Source organism: Pseudophryne corroboree, chromosome 9, assembly GCF_028390025.1.
Source record: "Pseudophryne corroboree isolate aPseCor3 chromosome 9, aPseCor3.hap2, whole genome shotgun sequence".
Classification (NCBI taxonomy): Eukaryota; Metazoa; Chordata; class Amphibia; order Anura; family Myobatrachidae; genus Pseudophryne; species Pseudophryne corroboree.
This window is the reverse complement of record NC_086452.1, coordinates 22630560-22656133: the sequence shown is the minus strand read 5'-3', so window position 1 is coordinate 22656133 and position 25574 is coordinate 22630560. Positions and strand designations below refer to the sequence as shown.

At 48.2% G+C, this 25574-nt stretch overlaps 1 protein-coding gene across 9 annotated transcripts in view; it reads left to right on the top strand.

Moving 5' to 3' along the window:
* Nucleotides 1-25574, top strand: part of MSH4 (mutS homolog 4) — a 344804-nt gene that overhangs the window by 116783 nt on the left and 202447 nt on the right. For all 9 annotated transcript variants that reach the window (XR_010186549.1, XM_063939054.1, XM_063939055.1 and 6 more), the window contains exons 8-10: nt 22-89; nt 4172-4246; nt 4475-4539. Coding sequence is in view for 8 of the 9 variants with exons in the window: in XM_063939054.1 (XP_063795124.1) it covers nt 22-89; nt 4172-4246; nt 4475-4539 (208 nt within the window). In the remaining variant the exon portion in view is untranslated. The remainder of the gene's footprint in view (nt 1-21; nt 90-4171; nt 4247-4474; nt 4540-25574) is intronic.

Sequence of the window (25574 nt, the reverse complement as noted above, 5' to 3'; positions counted from 1 at the left end):
ACATATTACTTTTTTTTCTAGTTCTCTCGAAGTTTCTGGACACAGAACAACTTTTATCTAATCTTATCCAGATTCCAAAGCAGGACACAGTATGTACGAAACATGCTCCAGATATCTGGTTCAGAATGTAAATACTGCTGATGTATCTCGTGGTCAGTTATATGACTAGGAGAGGACTGGAGAAGTCCCCTTTGTGTGTGCTCTAGTACTGGAGTCCTGACATGTACTGTATAGCAGAGTATTATCTTAAGGCCAGTACTCACGGCCCGATGCTGGAGAGATGTGTGCTGAGCGAACCGCTCAGCACACATCTCTCCCGGCGCACAGCGCGATCTGTGCTGAGCGTGCGGGGGGAGACGGGGGGGCCGCTCACTTCACCCAGCGGGTGAAGTGAGCGACCCGCTAGATTGGCCTGCATGCAGGCCAATCTAGCAGCAGCGATAGCGATGCGCAGGGCTGCGCATCGCTATCGCTGTTAGGGCTACACACGGAGCGATCTTGCTGAATATCTAAGCAATCTAGTCAGATTGCTTAGATTATTGCTCCGTGTGTACCCCCCTTTAGCCAGGGCTGATTCTAGCCAATTTGACTCCCAGTGAGAGATTTAAAAATGCGCCCCCCCCTTGACATAAAAAAATGTGGCCGACAAGGGGGCGTGGCCTCATCTAAATGGGTGTGGCCTCATCTAAATGGGCATGACCTCGTCTGAAAAGACTACCTCACACTCCAGTTTTTGACCCTGCTCCAACAGATCACGACCTCCACAGGAAAAAAAAATTCTACCATATTAAGCCCCACACAGTAATGCCCCCTGCACCATATTATGCCACACACCGCAATGCCCTTGATACATTAAATCCCCACACTACGGCAGGCAAGAGTCCCCATTTCACACATTACGGCAGGTGTCCCCATTTTACACATTAAGAGAGAGAGAGAGAGAATACTTACAGAGGCGAGTACCTCTCTTCGGCCCGCCTCACTAGTCGCTCCTCGCGCCGGCCTTTCCCTCTTCCTAACTTGGATCCCCCTCTGTACTCCGCTCGGGGGGGGGGGGGGAGGAGTTTCGTGGAGTGACGGGGTTGCGTCGTGACGTAACGACGCAAACGCGTCATTCCGTGAAACTCCGCCCCCAGAGCAGGTTACTCGGGGAGAAATAGGAGGGGAAAGCAGGGAGCCACAGTTAGTGCCGCAGCAGGCGCCCAGTGCGTTTGCACTGCTCGCCTGCCCCAAGAAACGGCCCTGATCTTAGCCTTGGAGAGTCTGTTCTGTTTATCACTGACATTTGAAAAACAAATTTACTATGCACACTAGACCTCCTGTTATAAAACATTATAGAATAGCACCCTAGCAATATTCAGGTACCGAGTACTCAGCTGTAGAACAAATGGGAATGCAGCAAAAAACATTTCAAGTTCTGTCATGTAGTAGAAACATTTATATATAGGGGTACATTTACGAAGAGGCGTCTTTTGTGCTTTCTGCGAGATTGACCTTGAAATCTAAAGCCGGATATATTAATTACAAAGCCAGGAGGATATTGCACTTACTATTAGTTTGCTTTTAATTTCCAGAACAAATCTGCCGCATGGTAAATATACCCTGTAGTCTTGTGAGCGATACCAGATGCCATTTTATCCTATGATCAGCAACAGTATAACATAGCTGAGGATTTTGCTGCGGGAATTCTGTGTCAAATCCTTATCCACAGTCACTCCAATAGTGCAGTATGTTTTCAAGGTCACTGGGGTCTATTCAGACCTGGATGCAGCCGCGCGTCTATATGAAGCGGCCGCATCTATCGGGTCTGCGCACGCACACTGGCTGCAGTGCAAGTGCGTGACCCTTCACCATGCAACCGAATCCCGGAAGGATGCGGCCACAAGGTGGATTGACAGCAGCAGCCATAGGGGGGAGCGTCGACCCGATGTTTCGTAGGAGTGGCGGGCAAAACGGGGGCATGCCGGGAGAGTTTTTGGGGTGGCTGCATGATGTCACACGCAGCCGCTCCGAGATAAAAAAATAAAATTGCTCCAGACCGCCATTTTTTGTGTAGGTCGGAACTTACCGTTTGTTTTGAGTTTAGTGGCTCTTTAATGGATGAAGCTGCCAGTGAGACTTCATTAGATTGTAATTGAGGGAAAATAATAAGGAGAGAGCACAAGGGAACTCTTAAAGTAATTCTATTAGTAGGAGGTAATGAGAGAACCACTGATCTAGTTACGTGAGCAGATAAAAGTTAAGTGGCTTTAATGCAAAAGTAACTATTCATCCCATTTCCTTTTGAACAATATGATAATTGTTTATATCTGAAAATTATTATAAGAACTTCCCTGTCCTTTTAATACACTGTCATTAACACCTGATTAGTCATCATTAGTGTATTATTTCCTGCTTATTACCTATGGCAGTAGAACAATTAGGTATCGGTTACTGCAGTAACTCTGTTTATCTCACATTGTTTGACCTGTTGGTTGAGGAACCTGGGGAATGACTGTCACCTGTGTCACTTGTCACCTGTGTCACCTGTGTCTCTGTTTATGTTCTCTCAGAGTATTTTACACATTTCTGGTCTGTAATTTAAGACTGCTGGGAATCGGCAGCTAAACCTTACAGGTACAGGTAGCTACCAACATGAAGCAAACACTGACATAATTGTGGGGATTTATAAAAATGGTTCACGGAAACGCTATGCAGTAAAAGAGCACCTGATAATTAGCGGCAAAGAAACCCAACATTTATACAACTGCACTGAGAGTTTTTTTGAATGTCCCCAAATGTGATCGCCCTGCGCCAAGTCTGACCAATCACAGAACAAGCGCCATCAGGTTATTTGTTACGTATTTTTATGAATCTTGTACGGAAGTCTCATTGATAAATAAGGACTATAATTATCAAATGGGGGCATTTCAAAGCCTCCAATTGCCGGAGATTCTTGCCGTGGGATTTAACAGTATAATACTATTAAATACATTACACTCTTGGTTCTTTATTAAATATTGTTTGCCTTTTAAATTCCACAGCCAGAACCTCCTACAGGTGGTGGCTTTGATAATCCACTGCTTAGTAAATATAACTCTAAATTTTGGGGGGTTTTGTACGGGGTAAAAGGCTGAACATTTCCTGGCCAGTCTGCACACAGAAAGGTACAGCACTGACAATACTGAGCACCAGTGTTGTGACATTAGTAAATGGCAAAATAGTCTCATAAATGCCCCTTAATATATCTTAACAGGGCGCTGCAGCACTCTGGCAAGTAAATCATTTTAGGAAATTCTTGACAATGTTAGATGACACTGGAGGTCATTCCAAGTTGATCGCACGTAGCAACTTTTTGCTGCCCGTGTGATCAACTAGACGCCGCCTATGTGGGAGTGTATTTCTGCATAGCAGGGCTGCGAACGCTTGTGCAGCCCTGCTATGCAAAAAAAGTTTTGTGTAGAACAAGACCAGGGTAAGAGTTACTTACCCTGTGCGATCGATCCAGCGATGCAGGTCCCGGAATTGACGTCAGACATCCGCCCTCCAAATGCCTGGACACGCCTGCGTTGGACTCACCATTCCCCGAAAACGATAAATTGCTGCCCGGATCCGCCTTCCTCCTTTCAATCTTCTTGCGGTTGCTGCTGCGACCGCTTTCTTTGGAAGCGGCGTCGCTGCCTGGCGACAGCCGTCGCTGGGCAACGACGCGCCTGCGTAATGCGGCCGCCGCGCATGCGCAGTTCCGACCCGATATCACGGCTGCGAGGAAGTGCAGCGTGCGATCGGGTCGGAATGACCCCCACTGTCTGATCACATCTTTAATTGATATTTGCAGTCATTGACCCACAATTGCATTTCTGCTTTACCGTGCGTGTCAAACTCTACGGATGTGGAGCCACAGGTGTGCTCTGCACTTCCACGGCTGGTCACTCTAAATTGGTTTATAACACAAAGCAGTCAGACAGCATCCTCCGCTGGTCACCAGTGTTTTACTATGGTCCATGAGCTGCCTGCAGGATTGTCAGTTATATGCTTGGCGTATGTGACATTTGGAAAGTTCAGTCACAGTCCTCACCTGAATACGCCCTAACTCTAATTAACAGTAATAGATATTATAGATTGTGTTTTCCTATGCTGTAACAAATGTGACAGGATGACTCTAATGGTGTAACGTTCACTTATTGGACAGGTGAAAGCTGCAGATACCAAGATAATGTATCTGATATCACTGAAACACACACTAGAACTTGTGGAGCCTTTAAAGGTAATTTGTTTTTACTCTTTAAGCCGTAAAATTAGAAGGGTTGTGTGATAGCACACAGGTGGATGGGATACAAGAGTGTGGTGCGAGGGGAGTAGAGCGGTTGTAGGTGATTGTGTAGGAATTGCGCACTACAGGCTGCGAATAAAAGCTGAAAAATATAAAAATCCAAACATAATGGTACATTTACCCCTTATATATACAGTAACAGATCTTTCTCATATGTCTCAGGCTGTTCTAAAAAACTGCAAGACACCCCTTCTCCAGGCCTATTATTCTTCAATAGAGGATAACAGGTGAGTGCTACAGTAAGAGTAGGCTGTATTTCCCTTAGAGAAACCTCACATGTCAATGTGTTATTTTTATGGATTCAGTATGGTTTACCGCGGGACGGGATGCCGGCTGTCAATATCCCAACAGAAGCACCCGTCCTCCAGAACGCCATCAGCGGGGCGAGCGCTAAGAGTCCTCTTGCAGGTGTGCCTCGGGCGCGCTGTGCTCACCAACATTCTTCAGCGTTCTTCGCTACAGTCTGTTCCCACTCGGCTGGCGGCATTGTCAGCTGGCGAGATTCCAGCGTCAGTATCCTGACCGCAGGGATCCCAAAAGCCGGCCAATTAAACGCTTCCCATTTCTCTGACGTCCTAGTGGATGCTGGGGACTCCGTAAGGACCATGGGGAATAGACGGCTCCGCAGGAGACTGGGCACACTAAAAGAAAGATTTGGTACTACCTGGTGTGCACTGGCTCCTCCCTCTATGCCCCTCCTCCAGACTTCAGTTAGATTTCTGTGCCCGGCCGAGCTTGATGCACACTAGGGGCTCTCCTGAGCTCCTAGAAAGAAAGTATATGTTAGGTTTTTTATTTTACAGTGAGACCTGCTGGCAACAGGCTCACTGCAACGAGGGACTAAGGGGAGAAGAAGCGAACCTACCTGCTTGCAGCTAGCTTGGGCTTCTTAGGCTACTGGACACCATTAGCTCCAGAGGGATCGACCGCAGGACCCGTCCTTGGTGTTCGTTCCCGGAGCCGCGCCGCCGTCCCCCTTACAGAGCCAGAAGCATGAAGATGGTCCGGAAAATCGGCGGCAGAAGACTTCAGTCTTCACCAAGGTAGCGCACAGCACTGCAGCTGTGCGCCATTGCTCCTCATACACACTTCACACTCCGGTCACTGAGGGTGCAGGGCGCTGGGGGGGGGGGCGCCCTGAGCAGCAATAAAAACACCTTGGCTGGCAAAATAATCACAATATATAGCCCCAGAGGCTATATATGTGGTAATTACCCCTGCCAGAATCCATAAAAAAGCGGGAGAAAAGTCAGCGAAAAAGGGGCGGAGCTATCTCCCTCAGCACACTGGGCGCCATTTTCTCTTCACAGTGCAGCTGGAAGACAGCTCCCCAGGCTCTCCCCTGTAGTTTTCAGGCTCAAAGGGTTAAAAAGAGAGGGGGGGCACTAAATTTAGGCGCAATATTGTTTATACAAGCAGCTATTGGGGAAAATTCACTCAGTGATAGTGTTAATCCCTACATTATATAGCGCTCTGGTGTGTGCTGGCATACTCTCTCTCTGTCTCCCCAAAGGGCTGTGTGGGGTCCTGTCCTCAGTCAGAGCATTCCCTGTGTGTGTGCGGTGTGTCGGTACGGCTGTGTCGACATGTTTGATGAGGAGACTTATGTGGAGGCGGAGCAGATGCCGATAAATGGGATGTCGCCCCCTGTGGGGCCGACACCAGAGTGGATGGATAGGTGGAAGGTATTAACCGACAGTGTCAACTCCTTACATAAAAGGCTGGATGACGTAACAGCTGTGGGACAGCCGGCTTCTCAGCCCGCGCCTGCCCAGGCGTCTCAAAGGCCATCAGGGGCTCAAAAAACGCCCGTTACCTCAGATGGCAGACACAGATGTCGACACGGAGTCTGACTCCAGTGTCGACGAGGTTGAGGCATATACACAATCCACTAGGAACATCCATTGCATGATCTCGGCAATAAAAATTGTGTTACACATTTCTGACATTAACCCAAGTACCACATAAAAGGGGTTTTATGTTTGGGGAGAAAAAGCAGCCGGTGTTTTGTTCCCCCATCAGATGAGTGAATGAAGTGTGTGAAGAAGCGTGGGTTCCCCCGATAAAAAATTACTGCTGGCAAACCCTTTCCCGCCAGAGGATAGGTCACGTTGGGAGATATCCCCTAGGGTGGAGAAGGCGCTCACACGTTTGTCATAAAAGGTGGCACTGCCGTCTTAGGATACGGCCACTTTGAAGGAGCCTGCTGATAAAAAGCAGGAGGCTATCCTGAAGTCTGTATATACACACTCAGGTATTATACTGAGACCTGCAATTGCCTCAGCATGAATAGTGCTGCTGCAGCATTGTCTGATACCCTGTCAGATAATATTAATACCCTAGACAGGGAGAATATGGTGCTAACATAGAGCATATTAAAGACGTAGTCTTATATATGAGGGATGCACAGAGGGATATTTGCCGGCTGGCGTCCAGAATTAATGCAAGGTCCATTCTGCCAGGAGGGTATTAGAGACCCGGCAGTGGACAGGTGATGCTGACTTTAAAAGGCACATGGAGATTCTGCCTTATAAGGGTGGGGAATTGTTTGGGGATGGTCTCTGGGACCTCGTATCCACAGCAACAGCTGGGAAGAAAAATTTCTACCTCAGGTTTCCTCACACCCTAAGGAAGCACTGTATTATCGGGTACAGTCCTTTCGGCTTCAGAAAAGCAAGGGGGCCAAAGGCGCTTCCTTTCTGCACAAGGAAAGAAGGAAAAAGCTGCACAGACAGCCAGTTCCCAGGATCAAAAATCTTCCCCCGCTTCCTCTGAGTCCACAGCATGACGCTGGGGCTCCACAGACAGGTGCGGTGGGGGCGCGTCTCGGGAACTTCAGGGACCAGTGGGCTTGCCCACAGGTGAATCACTGGGTTCTGCAAGTAGTATCACAGGGATACAAGCTGGAGTTCGAGGCGACTCCCCCTCGCCGTTTACTCACATCAGCCTTGCCTGCTGCCCTCGGATATAGGGAGTTAGTACTGGCGGCAATTCACAAGCTGTACTTCCAGCAGGTGAAATCAAGGTACCCCTCCTTCAACAAGGCCGGGGTTACTATTCCAAAACTGTTGTGGTACCGAAACCAGACGGTTCGGTGAGACCCATTCTAAAATTGAAATCCTTGAACACTTATATACGAAGGTTCAAGTTCAAAATGGAATCGCTCAGGGCGATAATTGCAAGCCTGGAGAATTTCAGGGTATCACTGGACATCAAGGATGCTTACCTGCATGTCCCTATTTACCCTCCTCACCAGGAGTACCTCAAAATTGTGGTACAGGATTGTCATTACCAATTCCATACGTTGCCGTTGGTCTGTCCCCGGCACCGAGGGTATTTACCAAGGTAACGGCCGAAAGAATTATCCAGTACTTGGACAATCTCCTTATAAAGGCGAGGTCCAGGGAGCAGTTGTTTGTCAGAGTAGCACTATCTCGGGAAGTGCTACAACAGCACGGCTGGATTCTGAATATTCCAAAGTCGCAGCTGGTTCCTACGACGCATCTACTGTTCCTGGGGATGGTTCTGGACACAGAACAGAAAAAAGTGTTTCTCCCGCAGGAGAAAGCCAAGGAGCTGTCATCTCTAGTCAGAGGCCTCCTGAAACCAAAACAGGTGTCGGTGCATCACTGCACGCGAGTCCTGGGAAAATTGGTAGCTTCCTATGAAGCAATTCCATTCGGCAGGTTCCATGCAAGAACTTTTCAGTGGGACCTCTTGGACGGGATCGCATCTTCAGATGCATCGGCTGATAACCCGGTCTCCAAGGACCAGGGTGTCTCTGCTGTGGTGGCTGCAGAGTGCTCATCTTCTAGAGGGCCGCAGATTCGGCATACAGGACTGGGTCCTGGTGACCACGGATGCCAGCCTTCGAGGCTGGGGGGCAGTCACACAGGGAAGAAATTTCCAAGGACTTTGGTCAAGTCAGGAGTCGTCCCTACACATAAATATTCTGGAACTGAGGGCCATTTACAATGCCCTAAGTCAGGCAAGACCCCTGCTTCAAAACCAGCCGGTACTGATCCAATCAGACAACATCACGGCAGTCGCCCATGTAAACCGACAGGGCGGCACAAGAAGCAGGATGGCGTGGCAGAAGCCACAAGGATTCTCCGATGGGCGGAAAATCACGTCTTAGCACTGTCAGCAGTGTTCATTCCGGGAGTGGACAACTGGGAAGCAGACTTCCTCAGCAGACACGACCTACATCCGGGAGAGTGGGACTTCATCCAGAAGTCTTCAAACTGTTGGTAAACCGTTGGGAAAGGCCACAGGTGGACATGATGGCGTCCCGCCTCAACAAAAAGCTAAAGAGATATTGCGCCAGGTCAAGGGACCCTCAGGCGATAGCTGTGGACGCTCTAGTGACGCCGTGGGTGTACCAGTCGGTTTATGTGTTCCCTTCTCTGCCTCTCATACCAAAGGTACTGAGAATAATAAGAAGGCGAGGAGTAAGAACGATACTCGTGGTTCCGGATTGGCCAAGAAGAGCTTGGTACCCAGAGCTTCAAGAAATGATATCAGAGGACCCATGGCCTCTACCGCTCAGACAGGATCTGCTACAGCAGGGGCCCTGTCTGTTCCAAGACTTACCGCGGCTGCGTTTGACGGCATGGCGGTTGAATTCCGGATCCTAAAGGAAAAGGGCATTCCGGAGGAAGTCATTCCTACGCTGATAAAAGCCAGGAAAGAAGTAACCGCAAACCATTATCACCGCATTTGGCGAAAATATGTTGCGTGGTGTGAGGCCAGGAAGGCCCCTACAGAGGAATTTCAGCTGGGTCGTTTTCTGCACTTCCTACAGTCAGGAGTGACTATGGGCCTAAAATTGGGTTCCATTAAGGTCCAGATTTCGGCTCTGTCGATTTTCTTCCAGAAAGAACTGGCTTCACTGCCTGAAGTTCAGACTTTTGTAAAGGGAGTGCTTCATATTCAGCCCCCTTTTGTGCCTCCTGTGGCACCTTGGGATCTCAATGTGGTGTTGAGTTTCCTAAAATCACATTGGTTTGAACCACTTAAAACCGTGGATCTCAAATATCTCACGTGGAAAGTGGTCATGTTATTGGCCTTGGCTTCGGCCAGGCGTGTGTCAGAATTGGCGGCTTTGTCATGTAAAAGCCCTTATCTGATTTTCCATATGGATAGGGCAGAATTGAGGACTCGTCCCCAGTTTCTCCCTAAGGTGGTATCAGCTTTTCACTTGAACCAACCTATTGTAGTGCCTGCGGCTACTAAGGACTTGGAGGATTCCAAGTTACTGGACGTAGTCAGGGCCTTGAAAATTTATGTTTCCAGGACGGCTGGAGTCAGGAAAACTGACTCGCTTTTTATCCTGTATGCACCCAACAAAATAGGTGCTCCTGCTTCTAAGCAGACTATTGCTCGCTGGATTTGTAGCACAATTCAGCTGGCGCATTCTGCGGCTGGATTGCCGCATCCTAAATCAGTGAAAGCCCATTCCACGAGGAAGGTGGGCTCATCTTGGGCGGCTGCCCGAGGGGTCTCGGCTTTACAACTTTGCCGAGCTGCTACTTGGTCAGGGGCAAACACGTTTGCTAAATTCTACAAATTTGATACCCTGGCTGAGGAGGACCTTGAGTTCTCTCATTCGGTGCTGCAGAGTCATCCGCACTCTCCCGCCCGTTTGGGAGCTTTGGTATAATCCCCATGGTCCTTACGGAGTCCCCAGCATCCACTAGGACGTCAGAGAAAATAAGATTTTACTCACCGGTAAATCTATTTCTCGTAGTCCGTAGTGGATGCTGGGCGCCCATCCCAAGTGCGGATTGTCTGCAATACTTGTATATAGTTATTGCCTAACTAAAGGGTTATTGTTGAGCCATCTGTTGAGTGGCTCAGTTGTATTTCATACTGTTAACTGGGTTAAATATCACGAGTTATACGGTGTGATTGGTGTGGCTGGTATGAGTCTTACCCGGGATTCAAAATAATTCCTTATTGTGTCAGCTCTTCCGGGCACAGTATCCTAACTGAGGTCTGGAGGAGGGGCATAGAGGGAGGAGCCAGTGCACACCAGGTAGTACCAAATCTTTCTTTTAGTGTGCCCAGTCTCCTGCGGAGCCGTCTATTCCCCATTGTCCTTACGGAGTCCCCAGCATCCACTACGGACTACGAGAAATAGATTTACCGGTGAGTAAAATCTAATTTTTTATTGTCTCCATTTTATGCTGGGTCAGTTTTGAAAATGTAGAGAGTTCTTATCTTACTTTTAATTGCTTTGGTCTGAGGAAACAAAACTGAAATAATCACATTCACAGCCGTACACCTGTGGAATTACAGAGCCCACTGTGACAATCATTAACTCTTTATGGCCTCTGCAACCAAACTCATTAATGGTATTGGTATTGTGCTGCGCCGGTATCTCCAGGAATTGCTGCTTAACTTACTATCCTATCCAAGTGAGTATTATAAAATCAAAATATTATTTATATATATATATATATATATATATATATGTTATGCAGTTATACAGACATAAATGGGATAATGATTCTTTTTTCCGCGCATTCTTTTTCCGGTTGTTTTTTTGCCATGTGAAATAGGTATAGATGCCGTCCGTTTCTTTTGTATTGCACAAACCTCTTAGGAAACAGAGCACAACATATATACTGTCCCTGATGCTGACTATGATGTTTCATAACGTTAATTTCTCTAACGTCCTAGTGGATGCTGGGGACTCCGTCAGGACCATGGGGAATAGCGGCTCCGCAGGAGACAGGGCACAAAAAGTAAGCTTTTAGGATCACATGGTGTGTACTGGCTCCTCCCCCTATGACCCTCCTCCAAGCCTCAGTTAGGTTTTTGTGCCCGTCCGAGCAGAGTGCAATCTAGGTGGCTCTCTTAAAGAGTTGCTTAGAAAAAGTTTTTAGGTTCTTTATTTTCAGTGAGTCCTGCTGGCAACAGGCTCACTGCATCGAGGGACTTAGGGGAGAGAAGTGAACTCACCTGCGTGCAGGATGGATTGGCTTCTTAGGCTACTGGACACCATTAGCTCCAGAGGGAGTCGGAACACAGGTCTCGCCCTGGGGTTCGTCCCGGAGCCGCGCCGCCGACCCCCCTTGCAGATGCTGAAGATTGAAGAGGTCCGGAACCAGGCGGCAGAAGACTTTCAGTCTTCATCAGGTAGCGCACAGCACTGCAGCTGTGCGCCATTGTTGTCAGCACACTTCACACAGCGGTCACGGAGGGTGCAGGGCGCGGGGGGGGGCGCCCTGGGCAGCAATGTATAATACCTGTATGGCGAAAAATACATCACATATAGCCCTTGAGGCTATATGGATGTATTTAACCCCTGCCAGATATCACAGACTCCGGAGAAGAAGCCCGCCGAAAAGGGGGCGGGGCCTATTCTCCTCAGCACACAGCGCCATTTTCCCTCACAGAAATGCTGGTGGGAAGGCTCCCATGCTCTCCCCTGCACTGCACTACAGAAACAGGGTTAAAACAGAGAGGGGGGGCACTGATTTGGCGATATGAATATATATTAAAATGCTATAAGGGAGGAACACTTATATAAAGGTTGTCCCTGTATAATTATAGCGTTTTGGTGTGTGCTGGCAAACTCTCCCTCTGTCTCCCCAAAGGGCTAGTGGGTCCTGTCCTCTATCAGAGCATTCCCTATGTGTGTGCTGTATGTCGGTACGTGTGTGTCGACATGTATGAGGAAAATGTTGGTGAGGAGGCGGAGCAAATTGCCTGTTATGGTGATGTCACTCTCTAGGGAGTCGACACCGGAATGGATGGCTTAATTATGGAATTACGTGATAATGTCAACACGCTGCAAGCCGGTTGACGACATGAGACGGCCGGCGAACAAATTAGTACCTGTCCAGGCGTCTCAAACACCGTCAGGGGCTGTAAAACGCCCATTTACCTCAGTCGGTCGACACAGACCCAGACACGGACACTGATTTCAGTGTCGACGGTGAAGAAACAAACGTATTTTCCTTTAGGGCCACACGTTAAGGGCAATGAAGGAGGTGTTACATATTTCTGATACTACAAGTACCACAAAAAAGGGTATTATATGGGATGTGAAAAAACTACCTGTAGTTTTTCCTGAATCAGATAAATTAAATGAAGTGTGTGAGATGCGTGGGTTTCCCCCGATAGAAAATTTTGGCGGTATACCCTTTCCCGCCAGAAGTTAGGGCGCGTTGGGAAACACCCCTTAGGGTGGATAAGGCGCTCACATGCTTATCAGAACAAGTGGCGGTACCATCTACAGATAGGGCCGTACTTAAGGAGCCAGCTGATAGGAGGCTGGAAAATATCCTAAAAAGTATACACACACATGCTGGTGTTATACTGCGACCAGCGATCGCCTCAGCCTGGATGTGCAGAGCTGAGGTGGCTTGGTCGGATTCCCTGACTAAAAATATTGATACCCTTGACAGGGACAGTATTTTATTGACTATAAGAGCATTTAAAGGATGCATTTCTATATATGCGAGATGCGCAGAGGGATATTTGCACTCTGGCATCAAGAGTAAATGCGATGTCCATATCTGCAAGAAGATGTTTATGGACACGACAGTGGTCAGGTGATGCAGATTCCAAACGGCACAAAGATGTATTGCCGTATAAAGGGGAGGAATTATTTGGGGTCGGTCCATGGGACCTGGTGGCCACGGCAACTGCTGGAAAATCCACCGTTTTTTACCCTAAGTCACATCTCTGCAGAAAAAGACACCGTCTTTTCAGCCTCAGTCCTTTCGTCCCTATAAGAGTCATATCTGCCCAGGGATAGAGGAAAGGGAAGAAGACTGCAGCAGGCAGCCCATTCCCAGGAACAGAAGCCCTCCACCGCTTCTACCAAGTTCTCAGCATGACGCTGGGACCGTACAGGACCCCTGGATCCTACAAGTAGTATCCAAGGGGTACAGATTGGAATGTCGAGACGTTTCCCCCTCGCAGGTTCCTGTAGTCTGCTGTACCAATGTCTCCCTCCGACAGGGAGGCAGTATTGAAAACAATTCACAAGCTGTATTCCCAGCAGGTGATAATAAAATTACCCCTCCTACAACAAGGAAAGGGGTATTATTCCACACTATATGGTGGTACTGAAGCCAGAAGGCTAGGTGAGACCTATTCTAAATCTGAAATATTTGAACACTTACAAAGGTTCAAATCCAGATGCAGTCGCTCAGAGCAGTGATAGCGAACCGGGAAGAAGGGGACTATATGGTGTCCCGGGACATCAGGGATGCTTACCTCCATGTCCCAAAATTTGCCTTTCTCACCAAGGGTACCTCAGGTTCGTGGTACAGAACTGTCACTATCAGTTTCAGACGATGCCGTTGGATTGTCCAAGGCACCCCGGGTCCTTACCAAGGTAATGACCGAAATGAGGATTCGTCTTCAAAGAAAATGGACGACCTCCTGATAAGAACAAGGTCCAGAGAACAGTTGGAGGTCGGAGTAGCACTATCTCAAGTAGTTCTACGACAGCACGGGTGGATTCTAAATATTCCAAAACCGCAGTTGTTCCGACGACACGTCTGCTGGTCCTAGGGATGATTCTGGACACAGTCCAGAAAAAGGTGTTTCTCCCAGAGGAGAAAGCCAGGGAGTTATCCGAGCTAATCGGGATCCTCCTAAAACCAGGAAAAGTGTCAGTGCATCATTGCACAAGAGTCCTGGTAAAAATGGTGGCTTATTACGAAGCGATTCCATTCGGCAGATTTCACGCAAGAACTCTTCAGTGGGATCTGCTGGACAAATGGTCCGGATCGCATCTTCAGATGCATCAGCGGATAACCCTATATCCAAGGACAAGGGTGTCTCTCCTGTGGTGATTACAGAGTGCTCATCTTCTAGAGGGCCGCAGATTCGGCATTCAGGATTGAATGCTGGTGACCACGGAGGCCAGCCTGAGAGGCTGGGGAGCAGTCACACAGGGAAAAAATTTCCAGGGAGTGTGATCAAGTCTGGAGAATTCTCTCCACATAAATATACTGGAGCTAAGAGCAAATTTATAATGCTCTAAGCTTAGCAAGACCTCTGCTTCAAGGTCAGCCGGTATTGATCCAGTGGGATAACATCACGGCAGTCGCCCACGTAAACAGAAAGGGCGGCACAAGAAGCAGGAGGGCAGTGGCAAAACTGCAAGGATTTTTCGCTAGGCGGAAAATCATGTGATAGCACTGTCAGCAGTGTTCATTCCGGGAGTGGACGACTGGGAAGCAGACTTCCTCAGCAGGCACGACCTCCACCCGGGAGAGTGGGAACTTCATCGGGAAGTTTTCCGCATGATTGTGAACCGTTGGGAAAGACCAAAGGTGGACATGATGGCGTCCCGCCCGAACAAAAAACGGGACAGGTATTGCGCCAGGTCACGAGACCTTCAGGCGATAGCTGTGGACGTCCTGGTAACACCGTGGGTGTAACAGTCGGTGTATGTGTTCCCTCCTCTGCTTCTCATAACCAAGGTATTGAGAATTATAAGACGTAGAGGAGTAAGAACTATACTCGTGGCTCCGGATTGGCCAAGAGGGACTTGGTACCCGGAACTTCAAGAGATGCTCACAGAGGACTAATGGCCTCGGGAGCTAAGAAGGGACTTGCTTCAGCAAGTACCATGTCTGTTCCAAGACTTACCGCGGCTGCGTTTGACGGCATGGCGGTTGAACGCCGGATCCTAAGGGAAAAGGCATTTCGGAAGAGGTCATACCTACCCTGGTCAAAGCCAGGAAGGAGGTGACCGCACAACGTTATCACCACATGTGGTAAAAATATGTTGCGTGGGTGAGGCCAGGAAGGCCCCACGAAGAAATTTCAACTAGGTCGATTTCTGCACTTCCTGCAAACAGGAGTGTCTATGAGCCTCAAATTGGGGTCCATTAAGGTTCAAGTTTCGGCCCTGTAGATTTTCTTCCAGAAAGAATTGGCTTCGGTTCCTGAAGTCCAGAAGTTTGTCAAGGGAGTATTGCATATACAGCCCCTTTTGTGCCTCCAGTGGCACCGTGGGATCTCAACGTAGTGTTGGGATTCCTCAAATCATATTGGTTTGAACCGCTCAAATCTGTGGATTTGAAATATCTCACATGGAAAGTGACCATGCTGTTGGCCCTGGCCTCGGCCAGGCGATTGTCAGAATTGGCGGCTTTGTCTTACAAAAGCCCATATTTAATTTTCCATTCGGACAGGGCAGAACTGCGGACTTGTCCCCAGTTTCTTCCTAAGGTGGTGTCAGCGTTTCACCTGAAACAACCTATTGTGGTGCCTGCGGCTACTAGGGACTTGGAGGACTCCAAGTTGCTAGACGTTGTCAGGGCCCTGAAAATATATATATATATATATATATATAATTCCAGGACGGCTGGAGTCAGAAAGTCTGACTTGCTGTTTATATTGTATGCACCCAAAAAGCTGGGTGCTCCTGCTTCTAAGCAGACTATTGCTCGTTGGATTTGTAGTACAATTCAGCTTGCACATTCTGTGGCAGGCCTGCCACAGCCAAAATCTGTAAATGCCCATTCCACAAGGAAGGTGGGCTCATCTTGGGCGGCTGCCCGAGGGGTCTCGGCTTTACAACTTTGCCGAGCAGCTACGTGGTCAGGGGGGAACACGTTTGTAAAATTCTACAAATTTGATACCCTGGCTGAGGAGGACCTGGAGTTTCTCTCATTCGGTGCTGCAGAGTCATCCGCACTCTCCCGCCCGTTTGGGAGCTTTGGTATAATCCCCATGGTCCTGACGGAGTCCCCAGCATCCACTAGGACGTTAGAGAAAATAAGATTTTACTTACCGATAAATCTATTTCTCGTAGTCCGTAGTGGATGCTGGGCGCCCATCCCAAGTGCGGATTGTCTGCATTACTTGTACATAATTATTGTTACAAAAATCGGGTTGTTATTGTTGTGGGCCATCTTTTCAGAGGCTCCTTCGTTGTTATCATACTGTTAACTGGGTTCAAATCACAGGTTGTACGGTGTGATTGGTGTGGCTGGTATGAGTCTTACCCGGGATTCAAGATCCTTCCTTATTGTGTACGCTCGTCCGGGCACAGTACCTAACTGAGGCTTGGAGGAGGGTCATAGGGGGAGGAGCCAGTACACACCATGTGATCCTAAAAGCTTACTTTTTGAGCCCTGTCTCCTGCGGAGCCGCTATTCCCCATGGTCCTGACGGAGTCCCCAGCATCCACTACGGACTACGAGAAATAGATTTATCGGTAAGTAAAATCTTATTTTATATGTAACACTGACAGGGTTATTCCCACTCGGTAGGTCAGTCCATGCCACCAACTGAGTGGGAATATAACCTGCGAGCGCCCTAAAGAGTGAAAACTGGTATTCAGTTCCGGCAAAAGTGTACGAATTGCAGTTACCGCAGCGTTTAAATGCCGACAACAGCATCCCATCTCGCATCATTCGCCCGCCTGACCAGATCCGAATTTCACACAGAAGTGCTCTCTACCCTATGGTTCAGCGAACATTGCTGTGCGAAATCAGGCCGCTGATTCGGTAGGGTGAATGGATTGATTACATCGTCACCCAACTCTTAAACAGAACAGGAAAGAACCCAGCCTCTCTCCCACAAATGAATGATGTCATATTTTCTTTCCTCCCTGTACCCGTCCCCACCTCCAATGATGTCATCGCCCAAAGTCATTACCACTTGGCCACACCCAAAAGCTATTGTTATTGATGTATGATACTGAAGGGTTACTAGTTAGCGCCATCACAGGAACTACAGTATGTACAATCCTACTAAAATGTATCTTTATTTCTACATGAGAAAAGTATAAATGGTTGATGAAACATACAGTATATGGCTAGGGTAATTGTAGCTCTCTCTCTTGATACCTGGCAGATGTTCTCTGTAGTACACATGGAATTATGAATAATGATGTTGCCTTTAGTGGAAGCTGTGAAAATGAATATTTATATTGAGTGTAACAATGAAGACAGGATGTAATTAGAAGATAAGAGAGCATATTGTACTAGTTGTATGTGCATCTCGGGTGCATCTTCCTGTTCTGCCCATACACACACATGCACTAGGAGCGCACAGGATCACGCACAGTAGCTGGCTGGCTGCCTGGTATACGGCCGGTCGTGGTGCTATCTCTGGTGTGGCTTTCCCCCTGACATTTAGTGGCCGCGCTGATCCTAGTCCTGTCCCTAATTTATCACACTGGCACTGGCTCCTGGTGGGAGTAGTATCAGCTTGCCCGGTTGTCTCTGACATTCTGACAGCTGTCATCGCTTCATCTCACTGTTATTCCAAGGGTCACCCAGAAGCATTATATAGATCCCATGTGAAATGCTTTCCTGTAATATTTCCCCCACGCTGTAGTCTTGATTCCCCTGTAGCATTATCGCCCTGTCCCTGTCTCCAATATATCATTATCCCTCTCATTGGCAATAGATCTGCCCAGTGGCATTACTCCACACCCCCAAGTGTTCAACATTTGTGCCCCAGAATACCAATCACGTGGCATTCATTAGTGCAATATAGGCATGTGATGTTGGTGGTCACAGAGCACTACGTCACATACCCCAGGGCAGACCAGCATGAGGAAATCAGTACAGAATAGATTTCCTTTTTAAATGTAGAGGCAGAGGGTACGGCCGTGTTAGGTAAATGAATTTCTCTAACGTCCTAGTGGATGCTGGGAACTCCGAAAGGACCATGGGGAATAGCGGGCTCCGAAGGAGGCTGAGCACTCTAGAAAGATTTAGGACTACCTGGTGTGCACTGGCTCCTCCCACTATGACCCTCCTCCAAGCCTCAGTTAGATTTTGTGCCCGGCCGAGGTTGGATGCACACTAGGGGCTCTCCTGAGCTCTTAGAAGAAAGATAGTCTTAGGTTTATTATTTTCAGTGAGACCTGCTGGCAACAGGCTCACTGCAGCGAGGGACTAAGGGGAGAAGAAGCGAACTCGCCTGCTTGCAGCCGGATTGGGCTTCTTAGGCTACTGGACACCATTAGCTCCAGAGGGATCGACCGCAGGCCCAGCCTTGATGTTCGGTCCCGGAGCCGCGCCGCCGTCCCCCTTACAGAGCCAGAAGCAAGAAGATGGTCCGGAAAATCGGCGGCATGAAGACATCAGTCTTCACCAAGGTAGCGCACAGCACTGCAGCTGTGCGCCATTGCTCCTCTCACACTTCACATTCCGGTCACTGAGGGTGCAGGGCGCTGGGGGGGGGGCGCCCTGAGGCAGCAATAAAAACACCTTGGCTGGCAAAAATACCTCAATATATAGCCCAGGGGCTATATATGAGGTAAATACCCCTGCCAGATTCCATAAAAAAGCGGGAGAATAGGCCGCGGAAAAGGGGCGGAGCCAGTGCACACCAGGTAGTACCAAATCTTTCTTTTAGTGTGCCCAGTCTCCTGCGGAGCCGTCTATTCCCCATGGTCCTTACGGAGTCCCCAGCATCCACTACGGACTACGAGAAATAGATTTACCGGTGAGTAAAATCTAATTTTTTATTGTCTCCATTTTATGCTGGGTCAGTTTTGAAAATGTAGAGAGTTCTTATCTTACTTTTAATTGCTTTGGTCTGAGGAAACAAAACTGAAATAATCACATTCACAGCCGTACACCTGTGGAATTACAGAGCCCACTGTGACAATCATTAACTCTTTATGGCCTCTGCAACCAAACTCATTAATGGTATTGGTATTGTGCTGCGCCGGTATCTCCAGGAATTGCTGCTTAACTTACTATCCTATCCAAGTGAGTATTATAAAATCAAAATATTATTTATATATATATATATATATATATATGTTATGCAGTTATACAGACATAAATGGGATAATGATTCTTTTTTCCGCGCATTTTTTTTCCGGTTGTATTTTTGCCATGTGAAATAGGTATAGATGCCGTCCGTTTCTTTTGTATTGCACAAACCTCTTAGGAAACAGAGCACAACATATATACTGTCCCTGATGCTGACTATGATGTTTCATAACGTTAATTTCTCTAACGTCCTAGTGGATGCTGGGGACTCCGTCAGGACCATGGGGAATAGCGGCTCCGCAGGAGACAGGGCACAAAAAGTAAGCTTTTAGGATCACATGGTGTGTACTGGCTCCTCCCCCTATGACCCTCCTCCAAGCCTCAGTTAGGTTTTTGTGCCCGTCCGAGCAGGGTGCAATCTAGGTGGCTCTCTTAAAGAGTTGCTTAGAAAAAGTTTTTAGGTTCTTTATTTTCAGTGAGTCCTGCTGGCAACAGGCTCACTGCATCGAGGGACTTAGGGGAGAGAAGTGAACTCACCTGCGTGCAGGATGGATTGGCTTCTTAGGCTACTGGACACCATTAGCTCCAGAGGGAGTCGGAACACAGGTCTCGCCCTGGGGTTCGTCCCGGAGCCGCGCCGCCGACCCCCCTTGCAGATGCTGAAGATTGAAGAGGTCCGGAACCAGGCGGCAGAAGACTTTCAGTCTTCATCAGGTAGCGCACAGCACTGCAGCTGTGCGCCATTGTTGTCAGCACACTTCACACAGCGGTCACGGAGGGTGCAGGGCGCGGGGGGGGGCGCCCTGGGCAGCAATGTATAATACCTGTATGGCGAAAAATACATCACATATAGCCCTTGAGGCTATATGGATGTATTTAACCCCTGCCAGATATCACAGACTCCGGAGAAGAAGCCCGCCGAAAAGGGGGCGGGGCCTATTCTCCTCAGCACACAGCGCCATTTTCCCTCACAGAAATGCTGGTGGGAAGGCTCCCATGCTCTCCCCTGCACTGCACTACAGAAACAGGGTTAAAACAGAGAGGGGGGGCACTGATTTGGCGATATGAATATATATTAAAATGCTATAAGGGAGGAACACTTATATAAAGGTTGTCCCTGTATAATTATAGCGTTTTGGTGTGTGCTGGCAAACTCTCCCTCTGTCTCCCCAAAGGGCTAGTGGGTCCTGTCCTCTATCAGAGCATTCCCTATGTGTGTGCTGTATGTCGGTACGTGTGTGTCGACATGTATGAGGAAAATGTTGGTGAGGAGGCGGAGCAAATTGCCTGTTATGGTGATGTCACTCTCTAGGGAGTCGACACCGGAATGGATGGCTTAATTATGGAATTACGTGATAATGTCAACACGCTGCAAGCCGGTTGACGACATGAGACGGCCGGCGAACAAATTAGTACCTGTCCAGGCGTCTCAAACACCGTCAGGGGCTGTAAAACGCCCATTTACCTCAGTCGGTCGACACAGACCCAGACACGGACACTGATTTCAGTGTCGACGGTGAAGAAACAAACGTATTTTCCTTTAGGGCCACACGTTAAGGGCAATGAAGGAGGTGTTACATATTTCTGATACTACAAGTACCACAAAAAAGGGTATTATGTGGGATGTGAAAAAACTACCTGTAGTTTTTCCTGAATCAGATAAATTAAATGAAGTGTGTGAGATGCGTGGGTTTCCCCCGATAGAAAATTTTGGCGGTATACCCTTTCCCGCCAGAAGTTAGGGCGCGTTGGGAAACACCCCTTAGGGTGGATAAGGCGCTCACATGCTTATCAGAACAAGTGGCGGTACCATCTACAGATAGGGCCGTACTTAAGGAGCCAGCTGATAGGAGGCTGGAAAATATCCTAAAAAGTATACACACACATGCTGGTGTTATACTGCGACCAGCGATCGCCTCAGCCTGGATGTGCAGAGCTGAGGTGGCTTGGTCGGATTCCCTGACTAAAAATATTGATACCCTTGACAGGGACAGTATTTTATTGACTATAAGAGCATTTAAAGGATGCATTTCTATATATGCGAGATGCGCAGAGGGATATTTGCACTCTGGCATCAAGAGTAAATGCGATGTCCATATCTGCAAGAAGATGTTTATGGACACGACAGTGGTCAGGTGATGCAGATTCCAAACGGCACAAAGATGTATTGCCGTATAAAGGGGAGGAATTATTTGGGGTCGGTCCATGGGACCTGGTGGCCACGGCAACTGCTGGAAAATCCACCGTTTTTTACCCTAAGTCACATCTCTGCAGAAAAAGACACCGTCTTTTCAGCCTCAGTCCTTTCGTCCCTATAAGAGTCATATCTGCCCAGGGATAGAGGAAAGGGAAGAAGACTGCAGCAGGCAGCCCATTCCCAGGAACAGAAGCCCTCCACCGCTTCTACCAAGTTCTCAGCATGACGCTGGGACCGTACAGGACCCCTGGATCCTACAAGTAGTATCCAAGGGGTACAGATTGGAATGTCGAGACGTTTCCCCCTCGCAGGTTCCTGTAGTCTGCTGTACCAATGTCTCCCTCCGACAGGGAGGCAGTATTGAAAACAATTCACAAGCTGTATTCCCAGCAGGTGATAATAAAATTACCCCTCCTACAACAAGGAAAGGGGTATTATTCCACACTATATGGTGGTACTGAAGCCAGAAGGCTAGGTGAGACCTATTCTAAATCTGAAATATTTGAACACTTACAAAGGTTCAAATCCAGATGCAGTCGCTCAGAGCAGTGATAGCGAACCGGGAAGAAGGGGACTATATGGTGTCCCGGGACATCAGGGATGCTTACCTCCATGTCCCAAAATTTGCCTTTCTCACCAAGGGTACCTCAGGTTCGTGGTACAGAACTGTCACTATCAGTTTCAGACGATGCCGTTGGATTGTCCAAGGCACCCCGGGTCCTTACCAAGGTAATGACCGAAATGAGGATTCGTCTTCAAAGAAAATGGACGACCTCCTGATAAGAACAAGGTCCAGAGAACAGTTGGAGGTCGGAGTAGCACTATCTCAAGTAGTTCTACGACAGCACGGGTGGATTCTAAATATTCCAAAACCGCAGTTGTTCCGACGACACGTCTGCTGGTCCTAGGGATGATTCTGGACACAGTCCAGAAAAAGGTGTTTCTCCCAGAGGAGAAAGCCAGGGAGTTATCCGAGCTAATCGGGATCCTCCTAAAACCAGGAAAAGTGTCAGTGCATCATTGCACAAGAGTCCTGGTAAAAATGGTGGCTTATTACGAAGCGATTCCATTCGGCAGATTTCACGCAAGAACTCTTCAGTGGGATCTGCTGGACAAATGGTCCGGATCGCATCTTCAGATGCATCAGCGGATAACCCTATATCCAAGGACAAGGGTGTCTCTCCTGTGGTGATTACAGAGTGCTCATCTTCTAGAGGGCCGCAGATTCGGCATTCAGGATTGGATGCTGGTGACCACGGAGGCCAGCCTGAGAGGCTGGGGAGCAGTCACACAGGGAAAAAATTTCCAGGGAGTGTGATCAAGTCTGGAGAATTCTCTCCACATAAATATACTGGAGCTAAGAGCAAATTTATAATGCTCTAAGCTTAGCAAGACCTCTGCTTCAAGGTCAGCCGGTATTGATCCAGTGGGATAACATCACGGCAGTCGCCCACGTAAACAGAAAGGGCGGCACAAGAAGCAGGAGGGCAGTGGCAAAACTGCAAGGATTTTTCGCTAGGCGGAAAATCATGTGATAGCACTGTCAGCAGTGTTCATTCCGGGAGTGGACGACTGGGAAGCAGACTTCCTCAGCAGGCACGACCTCCACCCGGGAGAGTGGGAACTTCATCGGGAAGTTTTCCGCATGATTGTGAACCGTTGGGAAAGACCAAAGGTGGACATGATGGCGTCCCGCCCGAACAAAAAACGGGACAGGTATTGCGCCAGGTCACGAGACCTTCAGGCGATAGCTGTGGACGTCCTGGTAACACCGTGGGTGTAACAGTCGGTGTATGTGTTCCCTCCTCTGCTTCTCATAACCAAGGTATTGAGAATTATAAGACGTAGAGGAGTAAGAACTATACTCGTGGCTCCGGATTGGCCAAGAGGGACTTGGTACCCGGAACTTCAAGAGATGCTCACAGAGGACTAATGGCCTCGGGAGCTAAGAAGGGACTTGCTTCAGCAAGTACCATGTCTGTTCCAAGACTTACCGCGGCTGCGTTTGACGGCATGGCGGTTGAACGCCGGATCCTAAGGGAAAAGGCATTTCGGAAGAGGTCATACCTACCCTGGTCAAAGCCAGGAAGGAGGTGACCGCACAACGTTATCACCACATGTGGTAAAAATATGTTGCGTGGGTGAGGCCAGGAAGGCCCCACGAAGAAATTTCAACTAGGTCGATTTCTGCACTTCCTGCAAACAGGAGTGTCTATGAGCCTCAAATTGGGGTCCATTAAGGTTCAAGTTTCGGCCCTGTAGATTTTCTTCCAGAAAGAATTGGCTTCGGTTCCTGAAGTCCAGAAGTTTGTCAAGGGAGTATTGCATATACAGCCCCTTTTGTGCCTCCAGTGGCACCGTGGGATCTCAACGTAGTGTTGGGATTCCTCAAATCATATTGGTTTGAACCGCTCAAATCTGTGGATTTGAAATATCTCACATGGAAAGTGACCATGCTGTTGGCCCTGGCCTCGGCCAGGCGATTGTCAGAATTGGCGGCTTTGTCTTACAAAAGCCCATATTTAATTTTCCATTCGGACAGGGCAGAACTGCGGACTTGTCCCCAGTTTCTTCCTAAGGTGGTGTCAGCGTTTCACCTGAAACAACCTATTGTGGTGCCTGCGGCTACTAGGGACTTGGAGGACTCCAAGTTGCTAGACGTTGTCAGGGCCCTGAAAATATATATATATATATATATATATATATATAATTCCAGGACGGCTGGAGTCAGAAAGTCTGACTTGCTGTTTATATTGTATGCACCCAAAAAGCTGGGTGCTCCTGCTTCTAAGCAGACTATTGCTCGTTGGATTTGTAGTACAATTCAGCTTGCACATTCTGTGGCAGGCCTGCCACAGCCAAAATCTGTAAATGCCCATTCCACAAGGAAGGTGGGCTCATCTTGGGCGGCTGCCCGAGGGGTCTCGGCTTTACAACTTTGCCGAGCAGCTACGTGGTCAGGGGGGAACACGTTTGTAAAATTCTACAAATTTGATACCCTGGCTGAGGAGGACCTGGAGTTTCTCTCATTCGGTGCTGCAGAGTCATCCGCACTCTCCCGCCCGTTTGGGAGCTTTGGTATAATCCCCATGGTCCTGACGGAGTCCCCAGCATCCACTAGGACGTTAGAGAAAATAAGATTTTACTTACCGATAAATCTATTTCTCGTAGTCCGTAGTGGATGCTGGGCGCCCATCCCAAGTGCGGATTGTCTGCATTACTTGTACATAATTATTGTTACAAAAATCGGGTTGTTATTGTTGTGGGCCATCTTTTCAGAGGCTCCTTCGTTGTTATCATACTGTTAACTGGGTTCAAATCACAGGTTGTACGGTGTGATTGGTGTGGCTGGTATGAGTCTTACCCGGGATTCAAGATCCTTCCTTATTGTGTACGCTCGTCCGGGCACAGTACCTAACTGAGGCTTGGAGGAGGGTCATAGGGGGAGGAGCCAGTACACACCATGTGATCCTAAAAGCTTACTTTTTGAGCCCTGTCTCCTGCGGAGCCGCTATTCCCCATGGTCCTGACGGAGTCCCCAGCATCCACTACGGACTACGAGAAATAGATTTATCGGTAAGTAAAATCTTATTTTATATGTAACACTGACAGGGTTATTCCCACTCGGTAGGTCAGTCCATGCCACCAACTGAGTGGGAATATAACCTGCGAGCGCCCTAAAGAGTGAAAACTGGTATTCAGTTCCGGCAAAAGTGTACGAATTGCAGTTACCGCAGCGTTTAAATGCCGACAACAGCATCCCATCTCGCATCATTCGCCCGCCTGACCAGATCCGAATTTCACACAGAAGTGCTCTCTACCCTATGGTTCAGCGAACATTGCTGTGCGAAATCAGGCCGCTGATTCGGTAGGGTGAATGGATTGATTACATCGTCACGCAACTCTTAAACAGAACAGGAAAGAACCCAGCCTCTCTCCCACAAATGAATGATGTCATATTTTCTTTCCTCCCTGTACCCGTCCCCACCTCCAATGATGTCATCGCCCAAAGTCATTACCACTTGGCCACACCCAAAAGCTATTGTTATTGATGTATGATACTGAAGGGTTACTAGTTAGCGCCATCACAGGAACTACAGTATGTACAATCCTACTAAAATGTATCTTTATTTCTACATGAGAAAAGTATAAATGGTTGATGAAACATACAGTATATGGCTAGGGTAATTGTAGCTCTCTCTCTTGATACCTGGCAGATGTTCTCTGTAGTACACATGGAATTATGAATAATGATGTTGCCTTTAGTGGAAGCTGTGAAAATGAATATTTATATTGAGTGTAACAATGAAGACAGGATGTAATTAGAAGATAAGAGAGCATATTGTAC